The 15,550-nt window shown below is 29.0% G+C and overlaps 2 protein-coding genes across 4 annotated transcripts; one reads left to right on the top strand and one right to left on the bottom strand.

The window, feature by feature from the left end:
• Window positions 1–1,373: 1,373 nt before the first annotated feature.
• On the bottom strand, window positions 1,374–6,265 carry LOC145184853 (uncharacterized). Of its 2 annotated transcripts, XR_016449605.1 has the most exons (3): window positions 2,708–6,265; window positions 2,417–2,529; window positions 1,374–1,514 (listed from the first exon to the last, which is right to left on the bottom strand). XR_016449605.1 is itself a non-coding variant. In XM_080060635.2 (2 exons), the coding sequence occupies exons 1-2, from the start codon at window positions 6,072–6,074 to the stop codon at window positions 2,468–2,470; spliced, it is 3,429 nt and encodes a 1,142-aa protein (XP_079916761.2). In that variant the 5' UTR covers window positions 6,075–6,265; the 3' UTR covers window positions 2,250–2,467. The 2 variants fall into 2 exon arrangements, 1 of the variants encoding a protein (XP_079916761.2); XM_080060635.2 differs by lacking the exon at window positions 1,374–1,514 and having other exon boundaries at window positions 2,250–2,529.
• Window positions 6,266–9,946: 3,681 nt separating this feature from the next.
• LOC145181655 (transmembrane protein 185-like) lies at window positions 9,947–15,080 on the top strand. 2 transcript variants are annotated; one of them, XM_090080316.1, is made up of 8 exons: window positions 9,950–10,735; window positions 11,290–11,327; window positions 11,459–11,635; window positions 11,820–12,021; window positions 12,166–12,249; window positions 13,026–13,202; window positions 13,530–13,653; window positions 14,546–15,080. In XM_090080316.1, exons 4-8 carry the CDS (start codon window positions 11,848–11,850, stop codon window positions 14,761–14,763), a joined length of 777 nt encoding a protein of 258 aa, XP_089936442.1. In that variant the 5' UTR covers window positions 9,950–10,735; window positions 11,290–11,327; window positions 11,459–11,635; window positions 11,820–11,847; the 3' UTR covers window positions 14,764–15,080. The 2 variants fall into 2 exon arrangements, with proteins under 2 accessions (XP_079912921.2, XP_089936442.1); XM_080056795.2 differs by lacking the exon at window positions 11,290–11,327 and having other exon boundaries at window positions 9,947–10,735.
• The last annotated feature ends 470 nt before the right edge of the window (window positions 15,081–15,550 follow it).

Here is a 15,550-nt window from a genome sequence, read left to right as displayed (position 1 = left end):
TTTCGGGCTTGTTTTCCACCGGTGGGGCTAAGCCATCTAACGGTTCTTTACTTTTAGTGTTGTGATTATCAAGTTCACTTGTTTGGTCTACAGGACTCAAATGTTGATCATTACTATCTCTAGAGCCGATCCCCAAATTTTTATTTTCTTTACTTATGCTATCGTTTCCAAAAACATCCTTAGTTAATTCAAGAAGCCCGCTACTGAGGATATTGGTAATGTCTCCTTGATCTTTAAGATTATCTTTAGAAGTTTCATTTGGTTGTTTAACATCTTCATTAACTTTTGCAAGTGGGCTAAAAGCGTCTTTATTTACATCTTTGGAAACATCATCTGGAGAAAACGAATCTTTAGTGACATCGTTTACTTCATTTTTCATAAATTTCACGTCGTTCATTGATTCTTTAGAGGATACTTCCTTTTTAGGGTCACGATCTAATTCTTTTGGAATTGTTTCTATTTTAAGATTCTCTTTCAAAGGATCACTACTCAACAAATTTAAACTTTGCATGAGCGTTTTAGCCGTCGAATTAACGTTGCTTATATTTTTTATGGCTTCTTTTGCAGCTTGTAGCTCTTTGCTGAGCTTTTCTTTTTCTGCCAAACTTCCCAACTTAAGCTTAGAAATATCTTCCAAGTTCTGTTTCGCTAGTTGTTCAATTTTTGTTATCGCTTCGAATCGAGCGTCCAAAACATTTGCTTTTTCTGCTTTTATTCTGCCCGAAAACTTTTCAAGTAATTTTTCAATTTCTGAAAGTTCTTCTTCCTTTGCAGATTCATTTTCAACATTGATAGATTTACCTAAAGAATTGTCATTACTTGTTTTATCTTGTGTTGCTCCTACCTCGTTTCGAAAAGATATCTTGTTTTCTAAAGAATTTTTGTCAATACCATCCTGTTTTCTATGAAAACTACTAAGCTCGTCGTAATGCATTTGCAAATTGTTGTGGCGAACTGAATTAGGAACAATTACACCCTGTTCAGATATTTTTGAGTTTAAAAAACTGATGTCAGAATGGTCGCGGTATTCAAATTCACCGGCGTTCGACTGAGTTGTACCAGAAAGATGCATATTGTCTTTATTTACATCGTTGTGAACTTTATCTCCTGGGACTAAATGCAATGTTCTGCAAGTAACAAGTCTTAACGAAAGAATATTCATAAACAAAGCAACATTCCATAATTTTATCCTAAACTTCATACTGATTATCCAATGTTTGCGAGTGTCCGACAGATGAAATATTTGAACAATTAACTTAGCTAGCACCGATTTTCAATTAGAAAACGCGCGCGCGAATGACTCTTGCGCATATTATAACAAACACCATCGCCAAGTAATAAACAATTCATTCATGCATTGCTTGCTTTATTCGCTTTTGTCATAAAAACGAAATTCTAAACTACAACTTTTAGAGTTATTGGGACCAATATTACTTTTATCTGATTAAACTGAATATCAATTTTCTGCTTAGCAAGAAGCCAAATTTATTCGGACAGAACGACTTCTGAGATTGCTAAAGATAATTAGGCAAACACTACAAATCAAAATTTAATTTGCACAAATTCAACGGAACGCCAAAACATTTTTAATGAATTATAAATTCGCGGCTAAATTGAATAAGAGAATTACGAATGATACAAAACAAATAATTGCATATCCAATATCATTTTTAACCTTTATGTTTTCTTAATTTACATTCTTTTATTTATTTCGATGATGAAGTTATGATAAATTTACGTACACACTAGTCATCTTTTTTTCGAATCTGATGTGCAAAATAAGCATTGGTGTTTGAAGAAAAAAAAATCATTTGAAGATTAGTTTTAAGACTTTTATTCTCGCCTTGACTTTTTTAAGATTTATTGAGGAAACTTTACTTATATCTTCAATGTTTCAAGATTTATTTTAAACAACTTTTATAGAAATTTGTACTTTACTCTTTATTATTTGTTGTTAATGGAAAAACCAAACGTCAAAGCTTAGTACTAAAAGAAGATGCTTTTTCTTTCTAAGATGGGTCTTATGCTTTATTCATGTTAAATCAAATACCTCCTCTATTATCGTAAGGTTCAAAGTTCCGGGCTAAAAACCTGAACTAAATCTCTTTTGTTTCCCAGGATAAGCAAATCAATTAAAAATACTGAATAAAAAAAGGAACAGCTACATCAAATATCAAGATAGAATAGGGAATTTACGCAAGAACACGCGCATGTATAAGCGTATATTAACAAAAAAACACATCCATGTAAATTAGTGTCACAACAATATTTAGCCAACTGAATTTTAAAAATGACTACATGTAAGTGGATTTAATAAAAAACAAAACACATAACTAGCAAAAAAATGCAAACTCGAATATTAAGGGCGAAGCCCAATATTCTTAGAAAAAATTACTAATTAAATGTTCATACTTACGTAATTATATATATTCATAGTGTAATTTTATATATTCATGCTTATACCACTCTACGAATTATTCGTCAAGAGGCATGACGAATGCTTAAGTTTAAAACGGTTTTCACACCATTCTAAAAAAAAAAAAACGAGAAGAGAACTGCTTTTTTTAAAAAAAATTTTCGTTTTTATGGAAATGCTCTTATATAAATCCAGTACTTTGAACTGAACTTTTGTAAGAGCATTTCAAAAGAAGATTGGCATTAACTGTATACTGATGTAGAACTTCTTAAAATAAATTAATAGTTTTACCTTTTAAATTAATCCACACAGCAAAACAATACAACCACCTAAAAACTATTATGCATGGAAGGTGCATCAAGACTTTGGTAATGTCAAAAAACAAATCATTGTATTTTCCAATATTTAGGCCATATTTTCCATTGCTTAGAGCTCCAATTAACACAAGTAAAAAAAGTATAAAAGTGTCGAAGTAGTTAGAAGATGCCTTTTTGTAAGGGAAGCAAAGGACAAAAACAACAAAAACAATTAATGATACTGTGGTTACAAAAAGCAGTTGAAGGATTTTGTCTTCTATAAAAATACCAAAAGCGATAATTGCAACTCTGGAGAAGAAATAAAAAGAGGCAAACCATTGGAAATGATCACGGAATGGACCATGAAATTCTGAAAAAATGGGATACCAACCTCCAAATATTTGAAGAAATCTCCATTTAGTCCACCATACTGTTGTTATCAATAGGAATGGAGAAAGTAATACAACAAACACTAGCATAATTATAGCAATAATTGCATAATAAAGATGTCGGCCAGAAAAAAATGTCTCTTCAGCATACAAGTACACTCGATTTTTAACCCCATTATATTCAACAGGGTGAAGAATTGAAAAAGTTATTCTTGTAATATCTGCATAAGCAAACACTGAAATTAGCACATAAATTCTTAAACAGTTATTGGCTTGGTTCAAATATAAACTCTCTTTATGTTTGGTTTTTGAAAGTAATAAGTGTACCAGCTTGTTGTTTAGAGTCTGAAGAAATTCATACAGCTTGTTACATTGTGAAATTAAGATAACACTGCAAATCATTGTAAATGGTAATAGATAATTAAATGCGAGCTTATCCAAATCATTCCACTGTTTTACAAGACAAAAGTTAGCATTGACCTTGCCTAAATGCACTCCACTGAAATTAATAATGTTTACAACAAAAGTATTGACAAATGTCCTTTCCCTTAATTGACTAGCAGTAATGTGATATTCAATCACTTGGTAAAAATATATCCAAACATTCAACCACACTTCACAAATGCATACATTTAAGCACACTATTATAAGGCAAACTATACCAAAAATAACAATCATGATTACTAAAATAAACAATAAATTAGACCAACTGCATTGATCAACACAATCCTCACCCCCTAATTCAACAGTTTTATTAGCATGACATTTAGAACATAAAAAACCAGTTCGCCCCTTTGCACATTGTTCGTTGGGCCCAAAAGAACATGCAAAGTATGGGCAAGGCCTGCAATAACCATAGGGGCATGTATGTGTAGTTTCATTATCTGTTGCTATAGCACTTTGATTGAAATCTATATACAGACCAGCTAGCAGTGAAATCCCTCCACTAACATTGCATATCATCCCTTTCAGAAGATTCTTTTGCTGATTGCATATACAACGATCTAACTGCATAGTATAGCCTAAAGGACAAATAAGTAGTGGAAACCTAATAACAGATTGATAAACATTCCTAAAAGAGAAAATTAATAAATAGTTTTCTTTTCTCTTTCCCAGTACTTGCATACTAATTTCATTTTTTTTAACCAAAAAACTCTGTAAAATGCCATTTTGATAAACATCTACTGCACTTGATATAGTTTGGTTTAACTCATCAATTAAATGTACAGTTGGAGTGATTCTTTTTCCAGGGTAAATTTCAGTAAAATTTTCTTGAAACACAGTAATCATTACTGGGTTTGTTTTAATTTGATTGGTGCCAAAATAAGAGTTACTAAAGTGACAGCACTTCAAAGTTGTAGCAAATATATCACTTATTTGGTAATTAACTGTATTGTTGATGTATTCTAACTTTGCACTAGGGTGCTTATTAAGAAAGCAATATAAATTTTCTTTGTGTGAATTATCAATATAAAAAGAACAAGATTCACTCTCTTCCACATATAATGCACCAACATGTAAACCAGAATTACCAACAAAAGAGATAGAACTATTAGAATTCAAAATAATTTTAGAGTTAACATACAACACAAAAGCACCTTTATCTCCCTTATTTTTATTCAAGTGTAATTGTCCATAAACTTTTGCTGTTGCTTTTTCAAGTATAATTGCTGTATTTAAATTATTTTCTAATACATTCTTACTATAAAATTGGATCTCATTTCCATAAGCATAAACAGCACCTTGTCCTACTGTTTTTTCAAAACCCCAATAATAGTTAAGGAAAAAATTTGAATTATTAACAAGAATTGTAACTCTGATGATATAAACAGCTGAGCCAAGTTGAGCAGAGTTGTTGAAAAACAGACAATTTTCAATTACTAAAGACACCTCTTTGTAGGTGAATTTTTTACTGACACTGAGAGCCCCACCACACACAGCATCATTATAGAAAAAATTACAAGCTTCAAACTTGACTTCAATGATACTTTTGAGCATACTTAAGCCAACTATTCTAGACCCACCACCATGAAGTACAGCATGATTTTCAGAGAACAATGTTTCTTTAACAAGCACAGTATTGCAAGTTGATTGATCTCCAAATGAAACAAACAAACCACCTCCCCATAAACCTTTATTGTTTAAAAACTTACAGTTAGTTATTAGCAGAGTGTTATTACTTGAGGTATTTGTAAAGAAAATACCTAACCCAGCACCACGGCCAAAGGGCACTGCAGTTTCATCAAGTGAACTGTTTGCTGTACTGTCAATTTCACCAGAATTCCATTGAAAAGTAGTGCTTTCTAAATTTATAATTCCTAATTTATTATTTCCTTGTGAATACCATACTAACAAGCCACCACCTGAATGACATCCTATAGATAAGTTTGATGGCAGAAAAATTGTGTTATTTTGGAAAAGAACTCTCTGAAAGTTGATTTCACCTTTAACGTTAAGTAAAGCAACAGCATAACCAATACTGTAAGTAAAATTAACATTTACAAAAGTCACATCAACAACTTCAGATAAGAAAAGTGCAGATGAAACTGTAATAGAATGACTCCTAAAAATTGTGTTATAAACTGATCCACACTGTTTTATATGGAGATTCTTGAGCAACAACCTTGTAGCATTATGTACATAAATTCCAGCATTTAAAACTGATTTACAATCAATTGTTACACCATTTATATTTGTTACACCAACTAATGTCAAGTTGTTGACTTCATCTAAGATCTTTGTCTGGGTTAGATTTTGATCTTCTTCAATGACAATGCACGTATCATTTAAATTTATAATAGATAAAGCATCTGAAATTGTAGAACAATTTATCTGTTGGCTCTTTTCTGTACAATTAAGACCGTATATATGATGTACAAATATTTTCTTTTGTGTATTTTCACATGAGAGTGATTCGTTTGTAGAAAAAGCTCTGAGAGAAGTACAAATTATTAGAACTTTAAATATATACATTCTTTGGATCAGGTCTCACTTTAGGAATCCTTTATTTGTTAATTAAATGATTAAATGCAACAAATACTTGTAATGATATAAGGTTTATGTGGAATATTTAAGACAAACTATATTTCAATTTATAAAGTAAGAAATATTCCGTAAAATACGCGGCAGCGCGATATTGATTGTGACACGATGAAGGAAAAACTCTGAATAAAGTACCCAAAAGACTTTTGCATTGATCTGATTTTTAGTATAATTTTGAGATTGTCAAGAGTACAGGTTACTCTTGACAATCTCAAAATTATAGTAAAAATCAGATCAATGCAAAAATCAATATTAAAAAAAAAAAAAGGAAATCTGGTAAAAGTGCAACTATTTTTAATTGGGACTTTGGTTTATAGGATTTGTTATTAGATACCCAAAGAACCTAAAACCACACAGGTAAAAAATTAGATGCAAATTTAATACTTAACTTGAGCCTTAAAAGTCAAAATTTTTGGATGGTAAAAAATTCATTAGGAAAAAACTAATTAATCATGAACTATTTTACCGGAAGAAAATGTGCATGTAATTAAAGATCAATTAAAGAAAATCAAAGTATTTGGAACATATTTTTAATGTAATTTTAAATTATCACAAATTGTTATTCGAAAATACAGTGAGAACTCATTCAAGTGAGTACATTTTTTTTTTTTTTTTCAAATTTAATAGTTCAAAATGACACACCAGAAAATGTCTTCCAATGGCTACTACAAATTTCTTTTTAAATTTTGTAGCATGAGCCTACTTTTTAAATAATGTTAGGGTGCACCAGGGCAATTTAAAGACAGACACTAACCATAAAATATCAAAAAATTTTCATATTTTAAAAAAATCATATCTTAATGAAGTTTGATAAAACAACTTGCAATTAGAGTAGTGTCATATTTTTTAGCCTTTGTTTTGTTCTTTCATCATTTTTAGAGCCATAATATTTTTGCTTTTTGAAAAGTTCTTTTATAGATACAGACTAATGGAACTTTAAGTTAACTAATTCTTTTCGAATAGAATTTTCGAGGAAAGATTGGAATACCTTTCTTTAAGAAGAAAATTGCCAAAAAATTTGAGAACTTGCTGAAACATTCGAATGTTCTCTACACAATGCTCAATCTTCTCGATTCCATGGGAAAATCCAAAAGCTTGGTGCTTGGGTCCTTCACCAGCTGAGCCAAAATCACAAATATTAGATGGTTCCTGTTCTGCTTCTCTGCTCGCTGGATACTGTTGCTGAAGATGAAAAATGGTGCCTTGAATAACTGTTGCTGAAGATGAAAAATGGTGCCTTTACATTAACGTGAAGCCACGAAAAGAATGGGTAAACAAAAAATAAGCAAGCAACACCTCGTGTCAAGCAAGACCCATATTAACGCAAAATTTTGCTCTGTGCATGGTGGGGAATGGAGGGTATTCTTTATTTAGAGTAATGAAGGGGAATATGTAATTGATCTGTTGAGCTAAATTTTTGTGTTGAATTAACAAAATGGCAATTGGTAGTTTTTTGGAGTTGGAAATTTTTGCGGCACGAACTTGTTGTTCTGAACTGTTGTTGCATGTTCCTCTTTTTCTTTTTTTTTTTTTTTTTTTTGAGAACTATATTCTCAGGAATATTTTGCCATTTTGTAATTTTCAAGATACAACACCCAGAGATGAGTTACAGTTACAAATTCTGCATTTTGTTTCTGTTTCCAACTTTCCAATTGTATATTGAAAAACAGATGTAGCTCAAATTAATGAGACCATAGAGCCGCTGGCAATATCCATTGTCACCGCTGATTTCTGCAAAAGCCAACATCAGCTAATTTGTTTTTTACTCTGCAAATTATAGCATTTGGCCATAATAGCCAATATCAGCCGGTTTAGTTTTTGTTTACAATCCAACTGTCCAAAATTTTAATTACAGTGGTAAACTCTGAAGGAATTAAATTACAGATGCTGCAATAAAAAACTAATACACTTTTAACTACAATATATATATATATATATATATATATATATATATATATATATATATATATATATATATATATATATATATAATTTTACGATACTAAATTTTACGCTTAGTCTGTACAATTATTAAGCGTAAAGTTTAGTATCTGCTTTTATCTGCTCCAGTCCTGTTTTGATGATCTACTTGAAGTTAAGCAACTCAAACGAGCTTTCTGTTTACATTTTGAGGAGTGTATACCGATATCTCGATATCTAATTAGACCTAATCTTTGGAGTGCTAGGTACAGTAGTATCTAGGTATAGTAAAATCTCCTATAGTTAATGAAGATGAGAAGAACAAACCTCTTGTGTTCCGGAAAAACAATTTCAAGCTGTATCCACACCTAACAGAACTGGCACTTGAATCCATTACTACAGATAGTGTTGCAATAGAGAGTTTGTTTTCCACAACAAGCTTTATGGTCAACTCTTGACCCTCTTATGTTAAATATGATTATCTTCATTTATGACAACTTGTAGTTCATGAAATGAGTACATAATGTATTTATATGCGAGTAATGTGATGGGTACATATTTTATACCTTGGATTCTTAAGTTTAGTATGACCAGGATCAATTTTTTACTATTTTAATTGGCCATTATTGTATCGGGGAGGAACACTCAATATCATATAACATATAATGATTAAATTCCCGACATTATTTCTTTTACCTTTGCTAAAGCTTTTATTTAAATTAGCAATTTCCTTTATTAGTTTCACCATAAAATGGTTATTTCTTGTGCTGCATACAGATGTTTTATATGCAATAGGCAACACGAAATCCTTCCATAAATTTCCTCTTAAGAATTCTGAATTAAGTAAAAGATGAATTGTTGCTTTAAAACGTAGAAATTTTTTTCAATTCAAACATGCTTGTTTCTGTAGCAACCACTGTTTAAAATTAGACTAGAATCAATGTATCACAAATAAAACTGTTGCGAGTGTTGATGATTATCATAAGCCCATTTTAAAAGTGAATACTGTGCTATAAATTTTTGTATTTTCAGCAAAAATACAAGAAAAAAAAGCAACTCCCAACAATAAAAACACTAGTGAATCAACATTATTCAAGGATTTTATTACATAAAAAAATAAAATATATTACGATGTTTTAGTTTGAAGTCCTAAATGCAAATATGTTTTTAAATATATATATTTTTAATTTTGTGGTTATAAAAATAGCCACTTGCTTTAATTTGTCAGCTAGTACAATTCTCTTTGAGCAACACAAACTTATATTGGCTGAACGCTCACCAAATTTATCATCTCTGAACTAATGATCTTTAAAAAGAGAATTAAAACTTTAAAATCTCCTTTCATTTGACTACGATCGCTAAAAGCTTTTTGCCCGATATAATAATGGCTAATGACGCACTGCGTCATTAAATTGGCTTTAATGAAAAACGGCGAAATCTGTTTTCTAGTTATCTTTATATCATTGACAACATATCGCTAATATTCGCCATCTTGTATATTAATAAATTTTGTTTAAAAACATTTTTGAATAATGATTAATTTTGCTTAAAAATCTTTTAAAAGTATTAACATCCTGGTTTTTATTTTTTATTATGAAGATTTCGAATATAGAACTTTACAATGTTTGCAAATCATATATTGTTTTATTATTATCATCCTTTTTTGTTATTCCTGGATTCTTACGTTCTTGGTTTTTCTTATAACTTACATAAAAATTGTAAAATTCAAACTTCTGTAATAAAAAATGATTTATTCTGCAACTACTGCAGCTATTTCCGTAACTTTTTTAAAATTTAATTCCTTAGTTTATTGACCAAACAACCATACTGTTAACTCCATTTTTACAATTGGGTATCTTTACATGAACCTCACCACATTTTTCAACGGCATTCAAGCAACGACAGCCGGCAGTAAGAAAACAAATACACAGATTGAAATTACGATTACAACCGTCGCCCATTAGATGTTATTAAGTTCTCATTCAATCTTTAAGAAGTTTTTACATCTCAACTCTGAAGTACTACCATCTGACTGCATCATTGATGATTTCCATAATGCCTAGTAGCAGTAATAATAAAAAAATCCATATTGATTTCGATTTTCATTCAAGTAATTCTTAAGAAAGTAATAATCGTTATAATTAGTTAGGCCTTATGGAAGGCCTAACTAATTAGTATTAATGATAAAAAAAAAGTGATCAAAATTTCCTTTAGGATTTTCTTGTCCGAAAATAGGATAGCTTTAATGTTTTTTAAAATCATAACTTTGTTGGGAGTTTTAAAAAAAATTTTTTTTGGTATCAATTTAAAGGTATTTTAAGCTGTTTCCAGTTAAATGCAATACAAAGTTCTGTCATTATTATTATTATTTTTTCTTTTTTTTTTTTTGTCACATGATGCTTAAAATTTTCATAAGATTGTAAGTGTGTACTTGTTAGTTACACATACTTTAAAGGTATATTAAGTGATTAAGTTATAGTTTTTTTTATAGTTAAAGTGAATTTTTTCTTTTTTTAAATTAAATTAGTTCATTCTATTATTTTTTATATTTGATTTGCTATCTAAAACATTTTTTAGAAATGATAGATTGATTGCAGTCTCAGTTTTTGAATCTCAATGTGCTGCTTGTTTTACATGGATTTAAAGGGATTATTTCATTCATTTAATCCCAGGTAACAAAAAAAAATCAACACTTTTTTTGATTTATAATCATCTACAAATAAATACAGACTCTCTTACTCACAAAAACCTACAAAAAAATCTAATAACAAGTGTTTATGATAAAAATATCATTAGAAAATTTGAATAAATATTACTTTGATGTTTTTTTATAATATGTAATAAATGAATTATGATAAATGTTAACTGATGCTAGATGTTAATTCTGTGTTATTGGTCATTCAAATAAAAAGGACCAGCTAAAAGACTATTTCTTCTTTCACAATTGTTGTTTGTTTTTTTCTTTTGTTTTTTTTTTCTTTTGTTTTTTTTGTTATTGTTTTTTGTTATTAATTTGCAATTAAATAAATTTGACCAGTTCACTTTTTTATTTAGACTGCACTCTTGTAGCTCTGACTATGATTTTTATAAATATAGAGTTTAATTTTTTTAAAATTATATTTGTGTACACTTTTAATGATGAGTGAATTTTTTATCTTGCTACTTCGTTTATTTATTATTTTTAGTTATTTTTTTGTCATGAAAAATGGAACACTCATTTATTTAGATTACAAAGTGAATAACTGTATGATGTGAGCAAAAGAGGTAAGATAGAGATAAGAGAGGCATTTCTGAAAAAATTGGAATTAACATGTAGTATCCAGTTAGCTAACAACAGTGAATTTTGCTGTTAAAATTGCATAAAGGGTTTTAAAATATTTCATTCTTTATTACAGTAAATTCCTGATATATGCATCCCTTTTGCTGTTTTCAATTTTTCTTGGACTACGTCTTGATGGGTTTTTACTGTGGAGTTTTTACGTAGTATTTATACCACTATGGATTTGGAAAGGTATTGTACTTTTTGGTGCTACAACTGGAGTTGTTATATGGTTAAAACATCCAGAGTACAGGTCAGGTATTTTATTGTTTTATATTGATCTTTTGATACCTATGTAGAAATTTGATTCCTTTTACTGTTTCTAAAAGTTGTTCTATTAAAAATCACTAAATAATAAATTTGTTTAATGTTCACTAATTTTACACTGAAGTAATTAGAAGAATTACTTTGATTTAACAAGTAGGCTTTATATTCAGGCATGAAAGCAGTGTGGACTTACAAGCCATGTTAATATCTGCAAGTTTACATCTGCTTTTACTGCTTTTTGAAGTACTTTTGTGCACAAACTTGGAGTATCAACCAATAGCCTACAGACTTGTATTTATTCCATTATTTTGTATATCTGCTCTTGCTCTGGTTGGCTGTGTTTGGGGTTTCAGGCATGAACGACAGTTAGAAGTAATTTTATTTTTTTTTAGATGTAGTCTTTTTATTTAGAACTCTTTATATAGATTATAAACAAAGATATATTTAAATTTGAGACAAACTGATATATTAACTTGCTGAGTATATATTTTAGGATACCAACATCTTTCTTTTTAGCTCGAAACATTCTTCTCTGTAAATATGCTACAGTTTGTTTGCATAGCACTGAAATGGGATGAAGTTATTGGATGGACTTGGCTGGTGAGTGTATTTACTATAAAATGCCTATTTAAACCTACAGATTTTTTCACAATATCTTTTTCTATTCTATATGGGATTATGAGAAAGAGTTAAAAATCCTATCTTTATTTTAAACAATTGAAATATTTAAAACCAAATCCTAAAGTCAGACGTCTTGAACCTTTTAGCACTGGAAAATTCAAAATTGCCTTGTAGACAATATTTACTTTTTCAATGCATTTTTTTTTTTTTATTTATTTTTATCAATATGATAATTAAATGATAAAATACTTTTTAAACATTATGTTAAACTTAGAGTTAATAAAGGTTATAAATTAATTAAGTACTTAAAATTTCAAAATCTTATAATTTGTTATTTTATCTATTTTTTTGACAAGGTTATTTTTACATTAAGTTCGATTATTTTGCTTTGTTATTTCTTGATCTTCAATTGTACTTTTTTCTCTTTCTTTTGAAAACAAAAACTAACAACTCGAATATGGGAACTCTCCACTTCAAAACTTAAACTTAAAGAAAAGAACAATTTGTTTAAATAAAAAATAATAGATTATTGATTCCTTTGATTTTTTTTTAAAACTTTTTATCATTGTAGTTATTTATATCACAACACTTTATTTTTGTAGAAAGAAGTGTGTGTGTGTGTGTGTGTGTGTGTGTGTGTGTGTGTGTGTGTGTGTTTGATAACAAATATATATATTTGTTTTTTATGTTTACACATACATTATTATTTATACTTATTACTATATTAGAAGGTACGTCCGCAACTGTACTTTTAGGTTGTATTGGTACCTGTATGGATTATACTTTGTCTACTGTCTATTTGTGTACTTTATTACATCATATGGGCATTGCTGTTTATGCGATCACCAGAAATTGCACCTCAACAGCGTAAAACACATGTATTTAATGCAATAGTAACATGTTTTATGGTTATACCACTCGTAATATTTATGGTTTGTTACTTCTTTACTTATATTCTTTAATGAAGATTTTTTAAAAAGATTTTAAATATTTTAATATCTTTTTTACACCTTTAACTGCTTCATTTCACTAAATTGTTATTTTTATTTTTTGTTTTGCATTTTTAAGTTTTTATCTTGTAATTATATTGTATTAATCTTGTCGGTGTTTTGTATTTATTAATTATCTTGTCCAATTGTCAACTGTCCCCTAATTTATGGTTAAAAAGTTATTTTGTTTTATCATTTGTAATAATATGTATAAAAATAATGAGAAACAAAATTCCTCCTATTTTAATGCTGTAACCTTTTCTTTTTAAGGTGATGTTAAGTAGGAAATTAGATGGAGTTAGCGATGTTTATTTCTCTACAATTTTTATCCCACTACATGTAGCATTAATCAATTTGTTAGTCTCATCTTTCTATCAGAAAGGTGGAAATTTATGTAAGTATTACTTTGATTTTTTATATGAAAAATCTTACCAGTTAGTATAAGCTATACATATATGCTAAACTGGCCCAAAATAACTTTTTTTAATAAATAGACTAGCATAATCTCTCATTGTGTTTAAGGGCACACACACACAGGCTGACAACAAATTCCATCAAAATTGAATCATATTTAGTGCTGACACCAGATGTCTTACTAGATACTTTATATTCTCAAAATCTTATTGAAAATCTGTGAAATACTTTTTAAAATAATTCATCTCACTCTGAAATAAAATGGTGGATGTAGAGTTTCAAAATCAATTGAAACCCAATAATATCTATGAGTTATTGAAATAGGAATTCATGATTTGTTTTCTTTTTTTCTTTCTTTCTTTTTTTTTTGTTTTCTTTTTTTTTTTGTTTTGTTTTTTTTTTTTGTTTTTATTTTTTTCATTACACTATTACATTACAACATTAGATTGCAACATTACATTTTAACATTAAATTGCAGCATTGCATCACAGTATTACATTACAATATTAAATTGCAACATCACATTGGAATATTACATTGCATTATTAAGCAGCATTATGATGTTAAACTTTTATGAAGATTTACCTGAATCCAATATTCAAAAATTTATACATCGAATTTTATATATATATATATATATATATATATATATATATATATATATATATATATATATATATATATATATATATATATATATATACATGTACATGTATATGTATGTATATGTATGTATGTATGTATGTATGTATGTATGTATGTATGTATGTATGTATGTATGTATGTATGTATGTATGTATGTATGTATGTATGTATGTATGTATAGTAAAAAATTATATATACATATTCATACATACATATATATTTTGCAGGGTGGTTCGGCATGCGACAGGATTTTTGCGAACTCCTCCTAAGCAAACTGCCCCTATTGCGAGAATACGGTAACGTTTCCTACAAGTTCAGAGATGCACTGATTGTTCAAGCAAATCGTGCTGATGCTTCCAATTTTGAGGAAATTGAAAGTCATTCTAAAAGAAGAGCTCCGCAAAAGATAGTTGATGCTTTAGCAGTAATAGATGCTCCTGATTAAAGAGGCGAATAATCATAATTTAATCAAAGTATTGGGTGAAGAAGCTTTTGACGCTGATGAAGAATATCAGATTCGTAAACAGCTTTAAAACTGTGCAGCCAAAAAACTTACTTCGGCTGCGCGTAAAATAAAAACATGTTTTAATTAGGTATTAAAACTATAATTCGCAAGTAATTATTTGAATTATTATTCATAATTAAGCGACTTTTTTTTTCTCTCTTTTTTTGATCTGTGCTAAATATTGAAACATATTTTTCTAAGGTAAACTGAATTTAAACTTGCTGTCATAAACAAAAAATTAAATATATTGTAAATAGTATTTAAAGTTTTTGTTGTACTCTTGCTTTTTTCCTTCACTAATATTTTGTGGCGATAAATTAGTGCGAAAGTCCAGCTAATAATCTAAACATTACAGACATTTGAGTAAAAACTTCTGAAAATTTGTAGTTTTAAGACATGGAGTGGTAGGTTTTGAGCAATTACTTTCATTGCTGCTTCCCACTTGCTTTGCAGGAGTACTTGAAGTAAATGGTTGATTAAAAACTTATGTCCAAATTCATTTTCGCTGACTTTTTTAAAATACCGCTATTTTAGAAATCTGCTATATTGAAAAAACTTTAATGTGAAATTCGGATTCAGTGATTCAAAAAAATATTATGCAAAAATTTTTATTTAATTCAACTGATTTTTCGACTTTTGGCCAGGTTTTTCAAGATTAGTCGTAAAGTTCGTTAAGATCGCGACATGATTGGGCTATAATATGGCGCATATGGATATAAAAAAGAGG

The sequence above is a fragment of the Hydra viridissima genome, unplaced genomic scaffold, assembly GCF_058129835.1.
Source record: "Hydra viridissima isolate aposymbiotic clone 2 unplaced genomic scaffold, HvirCarnegie_v1 scaffold_2, whole genome shotgun sequence".
Lineage (NCBI taxonomy): Eukaryota > Metazoa > Cnidaria > Hydrozoa > Anthoathecata > Hydridae > Hydra > Hydra viridissima.
Note: the sequence above shows the minus strand (reverse complement) of the source record. Positions and strands in the feature narration are given on the sequence as shown.

What these genes read in the sequence shown, in the direction of transcription:
- LOC145184853 (XM_080060635.2), bottom strand. Translation starts at nt 6,074, where the DNA reads ATGTATATATTTAAAGTTCTAATAATTTGTACTTCTCTCAGAGCTTTT. An exon ending in TGTGTGGATTAATTTAAAAG is followed by an intron (nt 2,530 to 2,707) that starts GTAAAACTATTA and finishes TTTTTTTTTTAG; the next exon opens with AATGGTGTGAAAACCGTTTT.
- LOC145181655 (XM_080056795.2), top strand. Translation starts at nt 10,680, where the DNA reads ATGTGCTGCTTGTTTTACATGGATTTAAAGGGATTATTTCATTCATTT. An exon ending in TTTCATTCATTTAATCCCAG is followed by an intron (nt 10,736 to 11,458) that starts GTAACAAAAAAA and finishes TCTTTATTACAG; the next exon opens with TAAATTCCTGATATATGCAT. An exon ending in TACCACTCGTAATATTTATG is followed by an intron (nt 13,203 to 13,529) that starts GTTTGTTACTTC and finishes TTTCTTTTTAAG; the next exon opens with GTGATGTTAAGTAGGAAATT.